Here is a 23878-nt window from a genome sequence, read left to right as displayed (position 1 = left end):
TAAAGCAATGCATTTTTTTTTTTTTTTATTTCCAAACAAACTTCAGTCAGCAGTTTAACGTTTCAGTAGTACATTATTTTTATTCAGTCAAGCATCTTTCGCGTCCGGTTTTTTCTGAATCGGGTCGAGCAGAAAAAACAGCAACAGAGACTCCAGTCTTGATTGTCATTTTCTGAGCAGCAGTTAAACTACTGGATCTTTCCAAAATATACATGTAACTTTTTTTTTTTTAGAACACGGGGAATTTCAAAACAATTGAACAACCACGGTGCCGTGCGGGGAGTAGACAGAATGTTGCAATGGAAAACTATTGTGGGGAGAAAAGAAAAAAAAAAGGTGACAGGTCTGGTGGCTTTGGGTATATTTACACCAATACGGAGTGAACACATGTTTATATTGACCTGTGTGGGTGGGTTGGGTGAACCTGTTGGTAATTATTTGTAACATGTCAATGCTACATCCTTTTGCTGAAGGATGCACATCAAGTCCTACACCAAAACAAAACAAAATTATTATTATTATTATTATTTTTTTAAAAGGCCTGAGTAGTGGGTTCAAGTTGCTGATCAGTCGAGTGATTGTTAACACACCACTGTGCCCCAGCAGTGACATTTTACAACGTGATACCACAAGAATTCTTTAGGCCAGAGTTCGTGAGATACGATGCAAGACGACAAAGATGGTCAGGCTAGACCATGTGTGAAATCATGCAAGGAAGCCGTTCACGGTCCTAATCTGTGAAACGTCTAAAAAAAAAAAAAAATCTTATCGTAGTGCATTTGTACTGACTAGCCTTCATTATGAGGCATGTAGAATTTGGATCGAGAGGTATAATTGACAAAAATCGAGCCATGTCTAACGGACACCATAACGTGTATAGATAAACGGTAGCAGGGACACTATTAGGAAGCAGCGCTACAGTGGTCTGCTAGATCCAAAAAAAATAAAAAAATAAATAAAATTTAAACAAAAAAACATGCGGAAATGACACTTTACATCATATGTGGTTTGTTCCTAAAATACATGAACGCAAAAGGGTCGCATTTTAAGAGCTGCAAGCTGATCAGACCTCTAGAGACCAAGTGGGTCTTTATACACTGATAAGTAATTACCGGGAAATAGCAAAAAAAGATTAGACTAGAGGTGCATCGCCGTGTGCTTAGATAGAAATACTTCTGCAGAAGGAAAAAAAACAAAACAAAACAAAAAGTTCACCAAGGTTAACATTTTGCACAGTTCACAAATCATTACCCACAAAAAAAATGGTGACAAAGAAAAGAAGGCGCGCGCGCACACACACACACACACACACACACACACACACACACACACACACACACACACACTAAAAACAAGGTTTGAGCTGCAGGCAGGCTGAAGAGGGAATCATGGTGTACAGTGACAAACGTGTAAGAAATCGCAAACTGCTTTAGGAGAGCTACATCACTACACCGCAAAGGGGGAGAAGAGAAACGTCTGCCGTCTCGAAATTAATACAAAAAAAGACACCCTATGCTAAACACTACAGCAGGAGATGGAAGACAGGCCCTTTCCTCTCAGACCTCCCTTGCTCCCTCTTTCAGCTCACTTCACATCTCTCTACCCTGCAATGAAAGGGGGGGGGGGGGTGTTTGGATGTCTGTCCCCTCCTGACTCCCTGCTTGCTCAGGCTCGGCAGATCCTTGTTTCGGTGACGAATTTATTCTCGAAGTGGCGGATTATGCTGCAATCCTCCACGGAGCGCTTCTGGAAGCCTGCAACAGATACCAACATTACAATTTAGACCCCAAAAAAATATTGCATTAGGTATAGCTAGGCAACAGAGCACGCCAAATTAAATACGTCCATCGTTAAATACACAATTCAATCTTTAATACATCCTCGAACAAATAAATGAACTAGGCAACAAATCTGTTAAGATATTTAAGAAGTTATCCATCTATAACGTATCTATTTATCCATTATATCTTGATGGATTTACACTATATGGCTGAATGTATGTGGACACCAGACCACCACACCCATATGCTTCCAGTCCCATTCCAGAGTTAACCAGAGTATTTTACTTTATGATCAGTGAAACCCTTCAATGTGTCCCAAATTAAATCCCTCAATAAGTGCTTACATACATTATTAAATAGACTGGTGTATTTCTATATTGTTTTAAGGATATTTTGCAGGATACATGAATAAATGTAATGACGCATACGTTTTTAACTTGGTGTGCCGGGTCATACTCGGATGCCTAAGGGGGGCGGGCGTGGGGATGTTAGTTGGCACCAACACCAAAAAACCACCAACACCTAAAATAAACAGTCAAAGCCTTTTACCCATTATCTCGCTGCGGCGTTGCATCTTGTATGTTGGCCTGTCCTCACACAGGCTGTAAATATAATAGCCCAAGGGGGTGAGGTCGTCAATACGCTCGGTCACCACCAGATCCTCATGCACCAAGTGAGTTTTGTACGAGCCAGACTGATGACGGAAAACGGAGAACAAAAATCCATTTACATCACATGATCAGGTAATGATTTTTTATTTATTTTTTTTTAATAATAAAATAACTGTAGCTCTATCCAAGTAATTCAGTAATTACACAAAATGACAAATACCGATATTTGTTGGAGGATTTGATCCGGACCTGTTTATATATATCATGTGGGGTAAAGCTAACCAGTTTACATATAATTATGGCATTAAACATCCCAGACGGGTCGTGTCCTGGTCTACTTTATCCACCAATCAGAGCAATTTTTGAATCCTAAAACTGTCGTGTGTGATATCTTATTACACAGGGATATGGATATGGCTCACATATACTGGTTTGTGAGCAGCACCATGACTCAGTATGCACAGAGGCCTTGTGTAACCTAGTGGTAAAGTTATCAGCACTGTATGGTTTCTCAGTTTCACATCCTGTAAACTGCAAAAGTGACCAAAGCGTCAGTGTTTTATGAAAACGTTAACAAGTTTTATATGTTTGTTTGTTTTTTTCTCTCCCCACTCTCACCTTTCTTTACAGCTTTTGCACTTAAGCTGCAAAAGCTGCAAAAGCTGCTTAAGCACCCCCCACCCCCGTATGCACGCACCATGAGCTGCAAGAATAAATCCAAGAGGTCCTGGGGCAGCATCACCACAGAGGTGTTGAGTGGGATCACAAAGCACGTCTTCAGAGTTAGGTCCAAATAAGCAGTCAGCTTCTGTTGACAGAAAATCACATGCAGCTAGTGACAGTAATTACCGATTACAACAAACACAGGCCAACTTCACATATGCAGGCCCAACACATTTAATATTCAAGTGTATGAATTGAAGTATACTAAATAAGTCAGGTCCTCCCACCATACCACCGCAGCTTAGTAGTCCCACCCCCACCCCAAATACAAATCATTACTCGTGCACTACAAAGCCTGACGCCTGCTTTAGAACATCGACTAGATCATACAATTGATTGCTAGCAACCTGGCTGCACTGATTACCCTCTTAAAATCATGCAGGATGTAAGCTGGATCCCCAGCCCCAAAGCGAGGAGCTGGGACGTTAATGATGGCCACGTTGTCACGGATCTCCACGTCCTCGTCAACACGGGGTAGGTAGTAAGGCGCGTGGGCCTCCATGTCCATGGGCATATCGGCGCTGTCGATATCCGTGAACTGCATGGATCCGTGATAGAGCTTCTGCAGAGCAGATAACGAGACCAGATAAGTCAATAATGGCACAAATGGCACAAGGTTAGAAGCGAGGAAAGGAAGTGCAACTTCGACAGAATATATGATCATGTTTTCACACTTTCAAGTGTGACAGCGAAAGAGGAACCTGGATCAAACCGGTCTTTATAACGCAGTACAGTCATATCCACGTACTCCCCGAAACATGCAAACGAAGCCCACACGTTATAAAAATCTATATCACTAAAAGAGAAACCAAGCAACCCATCAAGCAGACTCGGCTCCGTTAACTGTTCGTTTTTCTTTTTTTTTTTATATGCAGAAGGGGGCGCTAATTGCACAACATACTAAAAGTGACTACCTGATTCGGGTTTCTTCTATTATCACAACTCACTTATTTTATTGCACACCAAATAAGCTAATATGCGAGTTCATTTATTATAATCGAGATTCATGTGTATCTGACTAAGGAAAACACAAGGTTCTGCCCCTGCCTAGTAAAATTAGAAAAGAAAAAGAAAAAAAAGTGGTTGGCTCTGGATCAGGTGGTAGAGCGGGTTGTCCACTGGCGGTTCGATTCCCAGCCCACGTGACTCCACATGCCGAAGTGTCCTTGGGCAAGACGCTGAACCCCAAGTTGCTCCCGATGCACACCATTGGTACACACCAATGTGTGTGAATGAGAACCAGTGTAAAGCGCTTTGCAGAACCTCTAAGGTTAAAAAAAATTAAATAAAATAAAAAAAATAAAGAAAAGTGCTATATAAGTGCAGACCATTTACCAGAAAAATTTATAATAATAAATAAGTAAATAAATATCCTAGAATGATCCTAATACAGCACAACATCTCCAAGTAGCTTGAAAGACTCTACCAGAGCAAGTAAAACTCAGGCCTACATCCTGTATCTTTAATACTTCTACCATTACCCACGCCAATAATGTATATTCATTTATTATTTTTTCCGCCCAACAGTATTGGACCAGGAAACTGAACATCCTCCGTTTACCCGTATGATTTCCTGAGATCCTCTTGCAGACGTGCGATCCACATGAGACACATTCGCACACGAACTCAAAAACACGGCGGAGAAAGACATTTTCCAAAATTGACAGAACACGTGCAAAGGAATACGTGCACGAGGAACCTCGATGGAGACGTACCTTGGGTGTAAAATACCTGTACACACAGGCTCCGCCGACAACGAGGCCTGAAATGATGAAGGCCAGGCCGAGCAGAGTGAGCAGACAGCGGCCGGTGGAACTCTCGCTGCTGTACACCGAGCCGGTCTCAGGGTCCTGGCCATTAAACGTCACAAAACAAATACAAATTAGTCAATAAACTGAAATCGATCGCATGGCTGTCTTGTATTCGCTGTTGTACAGAGATGTCATGAGAACTATTTCAGCTTCTGGCTGATGAGTCTGTATCTTTGTGCTGGGAATTTGTCATTCAAAGAAAGACATCTGGTGGATGAAGAAAAAGAAATACAGCAAGCATTACAGCAGACTCAGAACACCGGGGAAAACAAACAAACAGTTAAACAGCCAAAGGGTATTAAACTGTACTCGTCCCCAAGCCAACACCAAAATTTTACCTAGAAACACACGGTACATGTATTCTACCTTTAAAACTCGGCCCTAATAAATATGCACCATTTCGACATGTTAAACTACGTTGTGTTTTTTTTTTTTTAAATTATAAATTAATCCTGTATGTGAAGTTGTACTACAGGCATTGTGAATTAGTGATTACCAAACTTTAGGTTAGATTAATAGATATTCATGTCGTGTTTGATCCCATCAACCTATCTGATTTTACACAGATGAATGATGAACTGACTGAAATGTTCGAGCATTTAAAAAATATATATTTTATTTAAAAAAAAAAAAAAACAAAGTTAACTTGGCGACAGAGGAGGCCGTGATAGAGAACAAGGTTTCACTACAACTGGCAGCAGTTTAAAATGGAGGACCAAAACCTAGTCAACTTCATCGCTCAGACTGTGTTCCAATCGGCTCGCAATTGAGCACGAAGGGCACTAGCGCGAGTGTACAACCTGTTATTTCACAGCCTATGTAGTGCGCCTAAGTAGTGTAGAATATTCCATTTGGAATTCAGCCTCGGCTTTAGCGTTTATGTGCGCACGGCTTACGCAACAACGACATTCAAATGCGTCCGTTTAACTCGGTTTTTGATATAAACCGATATGTATATCTATATTTAAGGTCACAATATATCGGTGTCAACAATAAAGCCTAAAAATATCAAATTCCCCAAGAATGACAGTGCAAGCGTCTGCAGCCAAAGGAAAAAAATCTCACCTTCTCTGAGACCGGTACTTCTTTTCCAAGCGCTTTCTGCGCCAGAGCGGAATTAAACGCTATCTTCACCATATTCTTAAACCAGTGCAACAACAAATACCAAGTAAAATTCTATATTCGGTTTTGTCGTAACCAAAACACAACCGTGTAGCGACAGTCCTGCAGTGTTGTGGTGACGCACTTTTGTTTGCGATTCTACACGCGAGACTTCCGGTTCCGGTTTTCCATATAAGGAAAGAAGGGGGGGGGGGATCCTTATTAATTTTCCATAAACTCTTAGGATTAGGATATTAATAGACAAGTGATGCATTTGTCAAGTAGCTTTTTGGCCACTAAAATTAAATTAGGATGGTTAGTACAATTAGAGTATTCTGAAGCATGGCTTACACTGGAATCAAAACGGACTGAAAGCCGTTTTACAGCAATAACAACAATAAGAGGGTTTAGAAAGTCTGCGAAATACTCCAAATTCATATGTTTTCTAAAAATTCAGTAGATTGTGCAATAATCACAGTAGGTAAAGCACCACTGATGGGATCAAGTAACACTTTTCAATGTGTATGTGTGTGTGTGTGTGGGGGGGGGGTGTTTGTTTGTTTGTTTGTTTGTTTGTTTTTTGCAGTTGCAGTATGACATAATTTAGAATAACTAAATAAATATCATCGATCTGAAGGGCAATCGCTACATTTATCTGAAAAAGTAAAAAGCTCTGCATAGAGTGGTGCTTAGTAGTTTGTGAACCCTTTAGAATGGTTGTCAGGTAATAATATCACAGAATAATATACACGTACTGCAGATATACTGTAACAGGGCACAATCGCACACACACTCACATACCCACTCAGACACTACGGACAATGTAGCCTACAACATACGTCTTTGGACTCGGGGAGGTAACTGGAGTACCCGGAGGAAACCACCGAAGCACGGGGAGAACGTGCAAGCGCCGCGCACACAGGGCGGGGGCAGCAATCAGACTCCCAACACTGAAGGTGCGAGGCAAGTGTGCTAACCACTAAGCTACCGCGACTCCCTTTTGACAAGAGCCAAATTGTAATGGCTAAACAACTGGGTCAGAGCATCTCCAAAACGGGAGGTTTTGTGCAGTGTTCCTGGTATGCAAGTGGTTAGTACCTAGCAAAAGTGTTCCAAGGAAGGACAACCGGTGAACTAGCAACAGGGTCATGGGTGCCCAAGGCTCATTGATGCACGTGGGGAGCGAAGGATAGCCCGTCTGGTCCGATACCACAGAAGTGACCCCTGTCCACCACCAAAAGCACCAACAATGGGCACGTGATCATAAGAACTGGCCCATGGAGCAATGGAAGTAGGTGGCCTGGTCTGATGAATCACATTTGCATGTGCATTGCTTACCTGGGGAAGAGATGGCACCACGATGCACTATGGGAAGAAGGCGAGCCGGCAGAGGCAGTGTGATGCTCTGGGCAATGTTCTGCTGGGAAACCTTGGGTCCTGGCATTCACTTGGATGTTACTTTGACACATTCCTCCTTCCTAAAAATTACTGCAGACAAGTACACCCCTTCAATGCAACAGTACTCCCTAATGGCAGTGCTCTATTTCAGCAAGATAATGCACCCTGCCAAACCACAAAAATTGTTCAGGAACGGCTTGAGGAACATGGCAACGAGTTCAAGGTGTTGACTTGGCCTTCAAATTCACCAGATCTCAATCCGATCGATCATCTGTGGAATGTGCCGGACAAACAAGTCCGATCCATAGAGACCCCATCTCCTACAGAACTTAAAGGATCTGCTGCTAACATCTTGGTGCCAGATACCACAGCAGAGGTCTTGTGGAGTCGATGGATCACAGCTATTTTGGTGGCACAAGGCGGATCTACACAATATTAGGCAGGTGGTTATGGCTGGTTATGTTATGGCTGATTGGTATTTTTGCCGATATATTCCTGACCCTAACCCTGATAAATAAAAACATAGAACGGTAGGCGTTGTACTTTCTTTTCCCCATGAATATAGTGTATTTATGACTAATGACTTATGACCTGTTATTTCTCCCTGGTTAACCACCTCAGATGTCAATTGAACCATAGGCGATTGCTTTAAGAATACATAGGAAGCATGGCCTCCCCTAAAATGTCTCACGGCAATATAACACTGTTCGTTCATTAACGCAAACTGTTCTCTGTGAACAGCACAGCCTGCATGAAAAGCTTCTTTGAAGCCCATAGATGCACCATGGATCGAACTCTATTGACGCACGGCTTCACTGGGATCCTATGGCAGATTCATTCAATTGTGTTCGGCAAAGAATAGAAATCTCGATATTCCTTGGACAGTATGCCCTTTGCTTGTCATGCCCATGCACATGGCTTCTCCATATGATGATTGGTAGACCTCTCAATGTGGCTGAACCTCATAATGGTAATGGTAATGGGGGAAGAAGCTTCTTAAAGTTCTCAGGGTCAACATTATTTAACTACATTTGAGTGTAAAAAGCTACAGAGCCATAGCAAATATCATAAACATCTCTTTCAGTATAACTGGTCCAATAATACGCAGGTGGGAAGTTCATGGATTGGCACCCTGTCCAGGGTGTACCCCGCCTTGTGCCCGATGCTCCCTGGGATAGGCTCCAGGTTTCCCCATGACCCTGAAGGAAACATAAGCGGTATAGAAGATGGATGGATGGATGGAAGTTCAAAGAACTACAACTAATTATCCCTGGACATGTGCGCAACGCAATATTTTACAACGTGCTGTCAGACTAATGATAAGAAAAGTAAGAGAGAAGACAGCAGTCACTCAAAATAGAGTTGCAGGACAACCTGAAAGCAGCAGGAACCATAGGCACACACAGAACAATAAGCAATGAACTGCACCGCAATAATGTCAGTTCGTACACCTCACAGACGAATCTTCAAATCTTTTAGACCGATCTGAACTCTCATGGAACAGTATACTTTGGCCAGACGAAACAAAAATAGGCCTTTTTAGCAATACAGCTTGTCATGTTTGGAGAACAAAGAGTTGTGATGGGAGCATCATGGTATTGGGCTGCTTCTCTGCAAATAGTTCTGGGGCATTATATGTCATTGAAGGAAACATGAATAGAGAGATGTACCAGAATAGAGAGATAAGAAATCTGAGGAGAAACTGAATCTGAGGAGGCGATGGATGTTTCACCGAGACAATGACCCCAAGCATACAGTCAAATTAATTCAAGAAGGCCTTGCGTGGCCGAGCCAGTCTCCTGACTTGAATCCCATTGAAAATGTATGAATGAATTTTGACTTTGAGTCAAACAGGGGACCCCTATAACCTTGGGCAAATGAAGATGATTTGCCAAGAGGAATGAGCCAAACGCTGCAAAATGAGCAATGCTGCAAAAAATCTCATTATTTCTGACCAGACTTTTTTCCCCCCTATCAATTTTGTTTGTTAAACATATCTTTTTTTTATATACTTATGAATACATACTTTTTTTGTGTGGACGTCACTGTATGGTATATACGAACATACAATGTACTTTCTCAGCTGCCGAAAATCCTTTCAATACTTTTGTTCATCTAATACAAGCCGAATCTCTTGGAGCGAATTGGGCGAATTCAGAAGATCTGTAAAATGTATTCTATCATAAAATGATATCACAAATGGTCCCGAATCACTTTTCTACCCTGGAGATTTTCACACAGAGTTGTGAAAATTAAATGAAAGAGAAATTAAATTAGTGGTTAGACTCGGTATCGCAGTAAATTCTGTGTATCGGAATATTTCCATCGTTTTATTGATTTTTTCTACAGTGATAAAAAAAAAAAAAAAATGAAGCCCCAACAAATCAGTCTTTTTTTAAAAAATACCTTCACTCAGAAGATAATCAACAACATGCTGCTCGAATTATAATCATAGCAGTTGAACCCGACCATCCGTTATTCCACCGTTCAAGCTTTGCTGATATAATTTCATCCATATATTTTATATTTTGTATAAATACTCCTACTTTTGCTTTCCATACTGAATTTCTGCATACCTTATAGTGTTAAAGTACTCTATTCCATCTGTTGCTTCTCATTAAGTTCAATATGCCTGGTCTCCTACAAGCCCTACGCTCCAGGTACTCAGCAGTGCCTTTAATATGTCTGTAGACGTGAGCTGTATAAATAGCACAGTGGGAGTTGTGGCTATAGCCATGCTAGCTTGTGGCAAAATTAAAATCTGACAGAGTGCCTTCTTGTTTGCAGAAAAAATATAAATGATCTGCTGGCCTACTCATGTGCTACTTCCTGTGGAGGATGAATTGGGAACTCTGGGTCTATATAAAATAAAATTTAAAAAAAAGTCTTAAATCTTTAAACATCAATATAAAATTACTGCTAGAGTTCAAGGTGGTCCTCTGGTTTTACTTTCCTGATTCTAGAAGGTAAATAAACACGTCGAGAACACTTGCTGCGAGCCCCAGACCTGGCTATTCGACCTTTCTACTGTACATCTGACATCGTATCTTTTTATACACACACACTGGACTTTGACGTTTCCGTGTTTAACAGGAGAACCGTGGCCGGTAATTACAACTGGCTTGCAAATAAACAAAGGAGCTGATTTTTGCTGTCTCACGTTCATTCTCACGTGCTCCAATGCACACAAGGTAAAGTGGTCCTGAAGGGCTGTGTATAGGCTCAACTTACAATTTGCTTGAACTTGTTAATCCTGCTTGCATACACACCAAAAAGGAAGGATTAACAGGCACTTATGAAAAGGAACAAAAAAAAAAAAAAAATCAGGTATGTACCTTGTATCTTACGGAACAACTTACTGCATTTTAAAAGAGGACGCTTGTAAAAAATAAAAAAAAATTTTTTTTAAAAATGCTCTGCATTTGTCAACCTTCATAATACAAGGCACACAAAGAGGTCTTATGTATATACACTCAGAGGCAAATGCAATAATATTGTGTTTTCTGATGCGTGATTTGGTTTACTATGGAGCTAATTAACAACAAATTAAGTGTGCCAGCTTGGACAAAAGGAACGAGGTTCATATATGCCATCTGCCATATTTCCCTAGAAGTAGGGAACGAAATAATAATAAATAAAGCAATTCATTTGGTTAGGTAATTGTGACGATGCCAAATTGTACAGGGTGGGAGTAAATTCATGGAATTAACGGTCCCCTGAAAACTTCTCTTCACTTACACGCCTCTTTTAAATTCAATATTATATTGTCAGAAATCCACATGTAACAAAGATTTAGATCCCTGACCATGAAGAATCAAAAGTACGCATCCCAGTAGATGGTCTATAGTAGCAGTTAATGAAATACTCTGGCACTAAAACAACAACGACGCCACGTATTGTAACGACCAGCTCCAGGCGCTCTCAATACCGACGTACACTTCCAGCAATCTTTATAAATATTGCTGAGCTGGCAGAACGCAGCAAGGATGTCTACCACACCTGCTCACACACAACCCATACGAGAAGAACAAAGAAAGTGAACTAAGAGTACCATCTCATAATATAATAACCCTAGGTTTAACATAAAGCAAGAAATATGTGAAAACAACCATTCCATAATGCTCCAAATTAAATTATTGTGTATAACGGTGGGAAGTAGAGTGTGTTATTAGACAGTGGTGACGTCTGTGGGCGGAAAGAGCTGTCATTCAGTCTGGTGGTAAGTATCTGTGTGCCTGTCTGATGGTGAAGGGGTGAAAAGTTTATATCTGGGGTAATTAGTGTCATTGATGATGTCTTGTATGGTCCTGTAGCAGTGAAGCTGCAGCCTATTATCCTCTGCACTGAGCACACAGTTCTTCTCCCTGGCAGTGGTGCTGCCAAACCCCACCGTGAATACGTTTACATGCACATCAGTATTCCAATATCAATCGGAATTGAGCAATATTCTATTATTGAGTCATGTAAATGCCACAATTCAATCGCCCGATTCAGATTAAGACAATATTCCCAAATTCTCATTCCCACCCCTGTAATATGCCTGTTTTAATCGGCATATTTCTTCAGAATATCCACTGAAAGGAGATATGTGCGCATGCTCAGTCCGCAAGGAATTGTGGGTGCTAACAGATGCTTAGCTGTAGGCTAGGTATTTAGGAATGGCAACTCAGGCATACTTATATACTTACAAGCACGTATACAGAATATCCCAATGCCTGTACACATATACTGTAAACATGAAACGTATTTGGAATATGGCTGCAACCCGAATATAGACCTTAAATGGAATTTGATGTGCATGTGAACGTAGTCAACGATACCAAAGCTGAGAATGCTCCAAGTAATGCAGTGGTGGAAGTCCACCAGCAGAGCTGTTGGCATCCCCAGTCACTGGTTAGCATCTCAGGAAATTGGGATTTTCACACACAACTGTCTCTAGATTTTACACATAATTGTCCAAACAACAAAAAACTTCCAGTGAACAGCAGTTCTGCAGATGGAAGAGCCTTGATGATGATGATGATGATGATGTCAGAGCAGAATGGTCAGGTTCAATTCCACCTGGTTGTATCTGTTTAAGAAAATGCATAGGCAACTTCTAGTACACAGGTTTTTGATTTTGATGAGGAAATCAGTGAAATGTATTCTGTTGGATTGGGGTGAAGGATGCTATACAGATGTTGGTCCAAAACGAGTCATCAAATTTCCTGACTAAATTAATACTCTGAATTTTCTGTCTAATGTTTTCCCCAAGTTGCTCCCGATGGCAAGTTAGCGCCTTGCATGGCAGCTCTACAACCATTAGTGAGTGTGTGAATGGGTGAATGAGAACCAGTGTAAAGTGCTTTGTAACGGCTCAGGGTGGAGAGATAAGCTGATGTAGCAGCAGGTTTAATAAGAGGCTTTCAACAGTTACGAAGGCTCTCTTACAATGAAATGTGGAATACGGTATGAAGTCATTTATGCTCCAACACTTGAGTAGTAAACATTATAACAAGTGAAATGTTAACTCACTTAGACACTTCATCAAGTTCTGTAGGGTCAGAGGGCAACCCTGAGAGAAGTGGGAGCTCAGAGATTAAGGAGGGGTGTCGATATGGGGCAGGTTTCCGTTCCAAAGGAGCAGAAGCCATTCAGTACCTGAGTCTATTGAACGCCAAGATCAACTGGTTAAACAGGTGGAATCAGGTGTAGCTCCTGCTTGATTGGAATGAAAACCTGCACCCACACCAGCCCTTTCCAGATAAGATTGGACACCCCTGGGTTAAGGCTTGGGGCTGCTGGGCTACTAATCAAAAGGTAGTGATTTCAAATCCCAGTATCACCAAGCTGCCACTGTCGGGCCCTTAACCCACAACTGCCCAGTTGTATACTGTCTCGGTTGTAAGTCGCTTAGGACAAAATCGTCAGCCAAATGAGATGAGTAAGTAAGTATAGGGGGCAGTGGGCAGCTCAGACGTTAAGACAGTGGACTCCTGATCAGAAGGTCGTGAGTTCTAATCCCAGCACTACCTGTCAATCCCAGCCACTGCTGGGCCCTTGAGCAAGGCCCTTAACTCTCAACTGCTCAGTTGTATAAAATGTGATAAAACGTAAGTCGCTCTATATAAGGGTGTCTGCCAAATGCCATAAATGTAAAGTATAAACAAATCAAAGTTCAATAAAGCAGGCTAGGTGAAATGATTATACATCTGAGGCAGCAGCAAGGTAAAGTGCATGTAGTGTATTATGAGTGCATGTTAAATTACATTAGTTACTGATAAGCGATGATTTCAGACTGATCATCGGTATTGTTACAAATAGTTGCAGTACCTCTCAGCCAGTTAGCTAAGGTCGTTGTATATAGCTGTGTCTAGGATGGCTAGTTTCATGTAAAACTATATACTAATTTGGTCTCATTGGCGTTTCTGTTCAACTACGTACGTTAAATCCTCGAACAGTTGGAGTTTTATTTATTAAAAAATGTGCTTTGAATCTAATATTTAGCAGTCCTACTTTGGTATGAGGTGCTGGCTGTAAATTTGGTATGATCTAATATAATGTTTATTAGACTAAACTAATTCGAATAAACTTTCTGAGATCTTCTGCATTTTTGTTTATGTGAAACCACATAAACAAATGGGACGGTTTAGCCTTTTCATCTGCTGCCTGGCCCCAACTCTGCATTGTCTCTGATTACCTGATTAGATTATGGTAGAAGAAACGAGAACAGTGTCTTCCCAAGTGGAATGGATACTCTCCTGCCCTTAAAGGCCAGATTTGCAAGCAAACGTTTGGAAATTATCTTGTAAATTGCCTTTTCAGCACCTACTGAGACTGAAGATAAGTTTAAAAATGGCCAGACTAACAAGCAATCGTTGATTTGTTAGCCCTAAGTCCACAAAAACACTCTTATTACAACGACAAAAAAAGGAAATGTGGGAAAGGTACCATATAAAATACGTACATGTAAACAAACAAAACGGTCGTGACCGAAGCGTTACGCTTACCATGAACTCTTCTAAGATTTGGAGACGACATGTGTTTGATATTGTGCATTTCCAAGGAAGAGCATATGAACAGATATCTGAGATGCAAGGTAATGATTCCCCAAAAGACAAGTGAAGACAAGGAAGAAAAATGGCTGTACTGTGCATGTATCACTTTCAAAAGACAGTGCTCGCCACATTTTTCTGTCTGAGGACATTCGTGCATAATCTGATCATGCTAGCTGCTTGTAGATTGATATTTCAGACATCATTTGCAGTTTGTCATCGGAATCTGTGCATACACCTGGGATCGTGTGCATCTCTGTAATTGCTTCAAGTTCTCGAGGAAAGCTCAAGGAGGCACATAATCAGGACGTTTCTGAAGAATGGGAATGTTCTGTCAAAATACTTCCCATCTTAGTTGTTACACTAATGCACTGACTCCTCTTCCTTATTTCAGAAATTTCACCACAGGTTTCTCATTTCATGGATCTGCCCCCAGAATGTAGAATATAACTTCCTGCGGTCTCATAATCATATTATTTATTTAGTTTGTATTTCTGAATCGTAAGAATGGCCATCGCTTATGACAGACGCTACTCATCGTGGACCTGCTAAGTATAGCAGAAACAAATGCGGTGTAGTTGCATAGGCACTTCAATCAGTCTTATTCAGAAAATTACTGTAGCTAGACAGTAAGATCGATGAGCTTTTCAGTCAAAATAATATGCCGTGAGATGGGGTGAGATGTTGTGTGTGTTGCTTCAGAGAATGTTGGATGAGCTCATGCAGCTCGGAAAGGGCTATCCAGCCCGAGGGAATTACGTGGACGGGACCACTGAATCAACTGGAAAGCAAGGCTGAGGTGTTAGCTTTCCAATCATTCACAGATGGTATGCTGACATTCAAACACTCTCGAAATATTGCTGATTAGATCGTGTCTAATGATGAAACACTGATGGAATTTTCATCAGGCGTAACAACCAGTGTTGATGTTTTTTTTTTTTTCTCCAGGTCTGGCCACAATGAGATCTTTTTCTCTTTTTTTTTAATGCGTGAACAAGTGTATTACCAGAGACCATTTTAATATTGGAACAGCTAGTACAACCTAAACAAATTATTACCAAATGCATATAATACACATTATTTGTGTATTGAGGAATATTATTCAATATTACGTATCTGTGAGTGGGAAAAGTACGTGAACCTTTTGCTTTCAGTATCTGGTGTGACTGCCTTGTGCAGTAATAACTGTAGATAAACGTTTGGGGTAACTGTTGATCATCTGCACATCTGCTTGGAGGAGTGTTATCCCGTTCCTCAGTACAGAACGGCTTCAGCTCTGGGATGTTGGTGTGTTTCCTCACATGAACTGCTCGCTTCAGGTCCTTCCACAACGTTTATATTGGATTCAGGTCAGGACTTTGACTCGGCCGTTCCAAAACATTAACTTTACTCTTCTTTAACCGTTCTTTGATAGAACGACTCGTGTGTTTAGGGTCGTTATCTTGCTGCATGACCGACTTTCTATTGAGATTCAGTTCATGGACGGATGTCCTGACATTTTCCTGTAGAATTCGCTGGTATAATTCTGAATTCATTGTTCCATCAATGATGGCAAGCCGTCCTTGCCCAGATGCAGCACAACAGGCCCAAGTCATGATACTACCACCAGCATGTTTCACAGATGGGTTCTTTGGGTTCTTATGCTAGAATGCAATATTTTCCTTTCTCCAAACATAACACTTCTCATTTAAACCAAAAAGTTCTATTTTGGTCTCATCCATCCACAAAACATTTTCCAATAGCCTTCTGGCTTGTCCATGTGATCAGCAGTTTGCTCAGAAGTTACCTCTGGGTTCCTTTGTGACCTCATGGACTATAACACGTCTTGCTCTTGGAGTGATCTTTGTTGGTCTCCACTCCTGTGGAGGGTAACAATGGTTGTAAATTTCTTCCATTTGTACATAATCTGTCTGACTGTGGATTGGTGGAGTCCAAACACTTTGGAGCTGGTTTTGTAATCTTTTCCATCATGATGAGCATCAACAGCATTTTCTCTGAGGTCCTCAGAAATCTCCTTTTGTTTATGCCATGATACACTTCCACAAACATGTTGTGAAGATCAGACTTTGATAGATCCCTGTTCTTGTCAACCTGATTGTCATCCCATTGGCTGAAAACACCTGACTCTAATTTCACCTTCAAATTAACTGCTAATCCTAGACGTTCACATACTTTTGCCACTCACGGATATGCAATATCGGATCAATTTCCTCAGTAAACAAATGACCAAGTATAATATTTTTGTCTCGTTTGTTTAATTGGGTTTTTGTTTTGTACTTTTAGGACTTGTGTGGAAATCTGATGATGTTTTAGGGCATATTTATACAGATACAGTAATGGGAAAAAAACAAAAAATAAGTACACCCTTTTTGTTGGCTCTTTTGACATATTTGGACAAGCAAACATTTGATCCTCTTTGAAACAGTACCTATTAATAAAGGTGATGTACTCTATCGTCTCACCATGCATATTAATGTCAAGTCAATGCACATTCAAGGACTGTATAATCAAAACTGTGCCCCATAACACATACTATATATTAAGTAGCATGCCTAAATACAGTATTTATGACCACTGAAATATGATTTTGTACATTCATGATTATTAAGATGTAATTATCTGACCAGTTATTATTTTGTCACTTTTCCAGGAGCATTATGAGAATAAAATCTTAGTGTCTGAAGTGTAACTGGGCTTGTTCTGTGGAATCTGTGTGTGTGTGTGTGTGTGTGTGTGTACATTTGCATGTGTGTATGGTCAGACATAAATGCCCTTTTCATTGTTCATTTACGTTTGCCGTAAACCTCGCAGTGAACCATTCAGTTCATAGAGGAAGACGGGAACTCGGAGCATGTGGTTTATTCGGAGCAACTTTGCATGCCATTTGCTGTAACCTCAGGGTCTTTATAGACCTCTGCAGACTTCAGGACCAGCCGTTTTATTAGAGTGGACTTCTTGAGTGTCATGTCATGAACCGTATGATTGCCACAATAAAATCATGCAAACTCTGTCCCGGGCCAGTATGACTTATAGTGCAATGTCTTAAATATCAAATTCTCAAAACAAACATAATGTTTCCTTGGTGATCGTGTAATGATTCCTTAGTGAGGCTGTTTTGTACAATAAAGGTAGATGGAGAAAATACTTTGCCTATACTTTTTAATTAGGATCAACGAAACAGATACCAAAACAGGTATTATATAAAGATAAGATCAAATTAATGAACAACTCTATGAAATCTTAGACACAGAAAGAGCCTTTAGTGTGCAGGACGCAGTAATTGACAGGAGTATCAACACCTATAACTTAAACGATTCCTGTGTTTCATTTTAAACGAACGCATGAGCTATAGTGAATGAAGGATGTTGTAAGAGTGGGAAGGGAACAGACTTGTTGGTGTATTGAAGGTCCTAAAAAGGGGGCTCTCTGAGCCCTGAGAAGCATCAAATGCAGCCACAGAGCACCGAGCTTGCCAAGCAAAGCATCCTCCCATCAGCACCCATCTCTGATAATGACTTACAGAAGCCACAGATGGCTGTATGACGCGATCCGCAGCTGACTTTTGAAGAAACAGCAAAAGAGGAAATAAATATTTCAGAGGGTGTTGAAGTGTGAACACAGACCCATAGACATTTGTACTTTTTGGGAAAACAATTACCATGTTGTGTACCATTTGAGTCTTTATGTCTACTGTATCATATAGGCAGGCATGTGCAAGCCATAAAGGATGGCTCAGGGCAAAAGACCAGGCGAAAAGAGGGAGGGGGAAAAAAAAAAAAAACCAAAGGGACAGGAACGTTTGCCAAGAGTCCAAGAGGAATGGCCTTTACGTTTTCGAAGTGCAAAGCTCAAGGGAAATGACTTCATCACCAAGCTGCTCCAGACCATTGCGCGAAGACTGTGGCGTGGCCAACATGCAACCATGTTGACTTTACGCTGCTGGAGCCAATTCATCGGCGTTGCAATTGAATGAAATCACTTCCAGACCCTCAGCCTTTCTGAGTCTGGTTTCATCGCTTTCAGGTTCACAGTACAAGTGGTGCAGACAATGAGTCGAGGGACTTGCTGGAGAAAACCAACCAGCAGGGGACAAATTATGAGCAACACTAGATTTGGGGGCAAGGGCTGAGCTCAGACACTATTATAAATGGCACACTTTGATTGTAAGTCCAATGGTGCTAGTGGGATATTTCCAGAGCTTTGGAAGACTTGAGGCTGAATGCTGAATATATATATATATATATATATATATATATATATATATATATATATATATATATATATATATATTACAGTACTACTGGTCCAGTAAAACATACTGCTCACGCACTTGAAGTGGTGATTTCATAGATTACTTTAATATGGGTTTCACCTAATAGTCTATACTCTATATAATCAAGCAATTTGTACAATTGTCTTTTTAACCCAGGGTTTTCTTTTACACTATGGTATTGATTGTTTTAGTTTTATTTGTATCGTATCAACAATTTGCAAGCCTTTTCTAATTCAAGAAAAGTCTAATACTTTCCTAATTTGCTTCTATTAAGCCTACATGTACCCTGATTGATCGTGAAAACATGTTGGGAGCTTAAATGATTTGTTTCCTCCTCGTAGATCAGTCAAAGATGTTCTGATGCTGTGAGGCGCATGTGTACGCGCGGCTGTGCGTCCCACCTGTCGACTACAAGGCTTAAAACAGCAAACCTCAACCAGAGGTCCTGACCCCTCTAACTCTTTCCAGTCCTTGGAAAGATGGCCTCTCCACCACGGAGCTACATAGCTGTTTTTATTTGTGCTCATTTGGTTGATCCTGCAGTTGGTTGAAACGTGATCGGTGAGGTTTATGCCTGAAGCACGCATTTTTCTTTGTCTCATTTCACATCACGGATACCTGAGTACATGATGACCCATTAAACCCACTGCATTTGATGTTCGAGGGTGATTTGTCTTTGAGTCTCGGGAGACAGAGGCACACCGGCCATCTTTGAAGAGTTTGGAAAGTGATACCCGATGATATGCAACCAGAGGAGAGTGGCAAAGGCCGGCAAAATTGATGAAATCTTTGACGCTGCCTCTCTAATACCAAAGTTCAGAAAGGGAAAATCACTAGGGTTGAAGAGAGGAAGGATTAGGTGGGGTGTGTGTGTGTGTGTGGAGCTCTTTTAGATGGTTTTCTGGCACCCATTTTAAATGGCACCCATTCATCGATGCATCATTCACACACCTCCATACAAGTATTTTTTAAACAGAATTAGTTCTAATGCCATTTTCAACTAAAACTAAAATAGAGTTTGTTGTTTTGTACAAAGAGGGTTTTTTTTTTTTCTCTAGAATGACGGTTGTACGCATATATGCAATTTTTTTTGCCATTCATTTGGCAAATGCAATTTTGACAGTACAAAAATATTTTATACATAACCAGATCTGTCCAGAGTGTCCCCCGCCTTGTGCCCTGAGTCCCCTGGGATAGGCTCCAGGATCCCCTGCAACCCTGTGCTGTTTTTCTTTGGGACGTAGAAGAACATAAATCCATTTGATTATGTTTGATAAATTGGATAATTCTGAAAACACACTTCTAGTCTACCGTGGCTTACGAATTGTGTCAGGATTATTGAGGAAAATGATCCAATATTACCTTTCTATGAATGGTGAAAGCATGTGAACCGTCGCTTTCAGTATCTGGTGTGACCCCCATGCGCAGAAATAACTGCAACTAGACGTTCCCAGTAACTGTTGATCAGTCCTTGGACGCGTTTTAGCCCGTTCCTCAGTACAGAACAGCTTCAAGTCTGGAATGTCGGTGGGTTTCCTACTTTCTCTCGAATCTAATTTCACCTTCAAATTAACTGCTATACATCTGCCACTCACAGGTATGTAATATTCGATCATTTTCCTCAATAAATAAATGAACAAGTATAATATTTTTGTCTCATCTATTTTATTGGGTCCTCTTGGTCTAGCTTTAGTACTTGTGTGAAAATCAGATGATGTTTTAGGTCATAATTATGCAGGAATATAGAAAATTCGTTCAACTTTCAAGTACCAGTGTATATTTTTATTTGCCTGAAGAAGAATCTGGAAGTGTAGCTGCAGTAAAGATTGTAGATGGAGTGAAAGTTAATTGCAGGACACGATGTTTCCAAAGTGACAGGAGGTTTCAGACAAATGACACAAAGTGTTCCTGAGGCTGTAGCAATCCATACAGAGATGTCATTAATGGTAAGTTCATTACTGTTGAATTGTCCCAGAACTGGAAAGACATCTCTTGCAGGAAAGATAAACAACTCCCGTGGTGATGCATACTGTAGGTAGTGATAAGTGATCCTTTACGGCGTTATTGTAGTGGCTGTATTAGTAAATCTGCAAGTGGAACATATGGAACGGTTGCATGTACGGACCATAGTTACTAATAGGCTGATCATTTCATTCTTTCATGGGTTTTTTTTTTTTCCCTCCAATCCGTAGGAGGAATTTTTATATGTTTTAAACGGCTCCCGATATCCTAATTTCCTCTTTGATCCATTTATTCGTTTGGTAATTACGGGGTCACAGCGATGCTTTGTGTATTGTCACTGTGATTTCAAGGTTATATTTATAAGCACTATAATCATTTTTCTGGATCTGTAGCTTAAATCGCTGGGGAGCGATTCATCAAAACACAGCAAGACCATGTGCTCATATTTCTCCATCTATCATCACAGAAACTTGGCTCTATAAACATACCACGCTCCCCAACAGCTTCTGAAATTTTGTAATAAAAGGCAGCAGACTGCCTAATTTAACCTCTATAAAACGCTCTGCAGTGTGCCACTGGAGGATAATAATAATAAATAATAAGCAAACAAAGGTAACGAGGATATTTGTCGAAAATGAAGTAAATGATAGTCGTAATAGATGGACTTTTGCCAATTGGAAGTATGCAAGGTGATTATTTCCACAGTTCGTGGAGGTCCGAGGCTTGGCTAGCGTCCTCCAGAAATCACTTTACAACCAAAGCGTCTATTTTTGGGCTGGGTCTGAAGCTTTCATCCCATTGTTTGGTTCTAACATTGATCCTATAAAGAGGCCGTTGTGAAAAGATTAATTTTCCAACGAGACTTCTACCATACTCTGGAACAGACAGCTTTATTAACAGTGACAGGGGGATCGTTTCCTAAAAATATAATCTGGACTGCTCTAATAAATCATTTTGCGTGGCCCTGATAAAGGAAAGGAACCGTGAGGAATTAAAGTATCATGGAGAGAAACCACATGCTGTCAGCCAATGTGATGGGACTGGCACTGTCTTTGATTGAAATAGCATGTTGTCTATGAGTTCTTGCTTTGGGGAAAGTTAAATTATAGAGTCTCTGGAGTTTGAAAAATGTCTGCAGTTTAATAAAAAAAAAAAAGTAAGGGAAAAGAAGAACTTCTGGTATATGAACATAGTTCCTTAAATGGGAGTTTTATGGAAGGGGGACCTACAGTATGACAATTACGAAACAGAATAATGCCTATTTTTGATAGAGATGATAACGTTGCTGCCGTGCTTACCTCTGTCTTCTCTCTCTCTCTCTCTCTCTCTCTCTCTCTTCATCTCTCTTTCTCCCTGTCTCTTATTATGTTGCTCAGCCCTGTCTTGTATTTATGATGGAAACTAGATGAAGGCCTGGAAGCATTCAGAAAAGCTTACTGCCGGCACGCCAAGTCAACCCCTGTGCTGATGTGGCCGTGAGTGACATGTGAATTACAGTTTGCGGTAATGATAATAAGTGTGCAAATCCAAGCCAGAAACTAAGCTTTTCAGCCATCACCCATTCGTATTTGGCTCCATCTTGAAAGCTGTGTGCTGGAACTATTTGAGAAGGCAAATAAAGATGACAATCTGACTGTTAAAGAACTGCTGAAATTTCATATGTTGTTTTAAAAGTGTTAGTGAAATGGTCAGACATTTTTTTTTAAATTCCATTTTGTTTTGTTTTTTTTATCTCCTTTCCTCCAAAACACATGCAGATATATAAACTCCCCAATTTACCAGTGAAGAGTTAAGCATACTAATAGCCATGGAATGGATGTAATGGGGAATGGGTTTTATTTCTGAAAATCACTGTCAGTGGTATAGAACTCTGGGGCACGGTGCCTCACACCACCAGGGTTGAGGGTTCAATTCCCGCCATTACTCTGTGTGTGCGAAGTGTGCATGTTCTCAGGTTTCCTCCGGGTACTCCGGTTTCCTCCCCCAGTCCAAAAGACTGAATTGTAGGCTGATTGGCATGTCCAAAAAGTGTCCGGAGTGTATGAATGGGTGTGTGAAAAAATTGGATGGATGGATCTCTGTGAGTAAAAAAAGAACAGGCTGTATTTGGTGTCAATGTGGCTATTAGGAAGCACTCCATCTAAGTGAAAATTAGATGTCTATACCATCCATCCATCCATCCAGTTTCTGTACAACTGATCTATCTGACACAGGGTCATGGGGAGCCTGGAGACTATCACATGGAATTCAGGACAGGGTGCCAACCCATGACGCACACACATCCATTCACACACTACGGACAATTTAGAGATACCAATCAGCCTGCAACACATGTCTTTGGACTGGGAGAAGAAGCTGGAGTGCCTGGAGGAGGCACCCGAGGCACGAGAAAATATACAAGCTCCACACACACAGGGTGGAGGAAGGTATTGAACCCCCAACCCTGGAAGGGCGAAGCAAACATGCTAACCACTACGCCACCATCGCCCATCACTCACAGAGATCTTCCATATCTATTTAAGAATATTATACAACAGCTCCCAAAGTTGAAACCCATACCAAATCCTCTGGGCATTGGTCTGTTTGCAACTGGCTAGTGATGTACTGCAGGGTAATGCACCATAAACCATACAGTATCAATAGACTGTAATTATTCGACTCCTATATTCAGTGCTGAGATGTTGAAAAACAGATAAACAGAGAAAGCTCAAAAGAGGTATTACAGCTTGTCATCTCAACGCTTGGTGAAAGTTTCTGTGTACATTTACTTAAGCCAGAGGTTTTGAGCTAACGACCATGTAATGGGAATTTCCTCTCTTGATGGCTTTTTGATGGTCTCCATTTGAAGTCTGAAATTCATTATCAATTTGGGTTTGTTTTTGTTTCTCCAACCACAGTCATTAACTACACAATCACTAGTGGCCAAGCACACACATGGAGTCAAAGAGAGATAAGATGGTGGATGGTGAATGGTGGATAATATCCTACATGTAAAGGGGGGGGAAAAAAGGTGCACTGTAGCAGAATGACAACCAACTCACATCCAAACAACAGAAAGAGTCCATGACCTGCAACAGAAGCACCAATCAGTTATAATTCCCAGCACACTGCCTGGCAGACAGCTACTAAAAGATGCAATTAATGATTGATGCTGTATTTTGATCCATTAAATTCTCAAGCCACA

The 23878-nt window shown here is 40.8% G+C and overlaps 1 protein-coding gene across 3 annotated transcripts; it reads right to left on the bottom strand.

The window, feature by feature from the left end:
- Window positions 1-6194, bottom strand: LOC128611200 (integral membrane protein 2A-like). Of its 3 annotated transcripts, XR_008386527.1 has the most exons (7): window positions 5992-6194; window positions 4831-4965; window positions 3480-3677; window positions 3090-3200; window positions 2815-2923; window positions 2331-2475; window positions 1-1754 (listed from the first exon to the last, which is right to left on the bottom strand). XR_008386527.1 is itself a non-coding variant. In XM_053630541.1 (6 exons), exons 1-6 carry the CDS (start codon window positions 6061-6063, stop codon window positions 1666-1668), a joined length of 750 nt encoding a protein of 249 aa, XP_053486516.1. In that variant the 5' UTR covers window positions 6064-6192; the 3' UTR covers window positions 1-1665. The 3 variants fall into 3 exon arrangements, 2 of the variants coding, with proteins under 2 accessions (XP_053486516.1, XP_053486517.1); XM_053630541.1 differs by lacking the exon at window positions 2815-2923 and having other exon boundaries at window positions 5992-6192; XM_053630542.1 differs by lacking the exons at window positions 1-1754; window positions 2331-2475 and having other exon boundaries at window positions 2823-2923; window positions 3011-3200.
- Window positions 6195-23878: the final 17684 nt, after the last annotated feature.

The sequence above is a fragment of the Ictalurus furcatus genome, chromosome 8 (genome assembly GCF_023375685.1).
Source record: "Ictalurus furcatus strain D&B chromosome 8, Billie_1.0, whole genome shotgun sequence".
NCBI classification, from domain to species: domain Eukaryota; kingdom Metazoa; phylum Chordata; class Actinopteri; order Siluriformes; family Ictaluridae; genus Ictalurus; species Ictalurus furcatus.
Note: the sequence above shows the minus strand (reverse complement) of the source record. Positions and strands in the feature narration are given on the sequence as shown.

Bases quoted from the DNA above. Each gene is read 5' to 3' on its own strand.
- LOC128611200 (XM_053630541.1), bottom strand. From the start codon at position 6,063: ATGGTGAAGATAGCGTTTAATTCCGCTCTGGCGCAGAAAGCGCTTGGA. The intron at 2,476-3,089 runs GTGCGTGCATAC...TTCCGTCATCAG, and splicing joins ATTTATTCTTGCAGCTCATG to TCTGGCTCGTACAAAACTCA. The intron at 1,755-2,330 runs GTAAAAGGCTTT...TATCTGTTGCAG, and splicing joins ACGCCGCAGCGAGATAATGG to GCTTCCAGAAGCGCTCCGTG.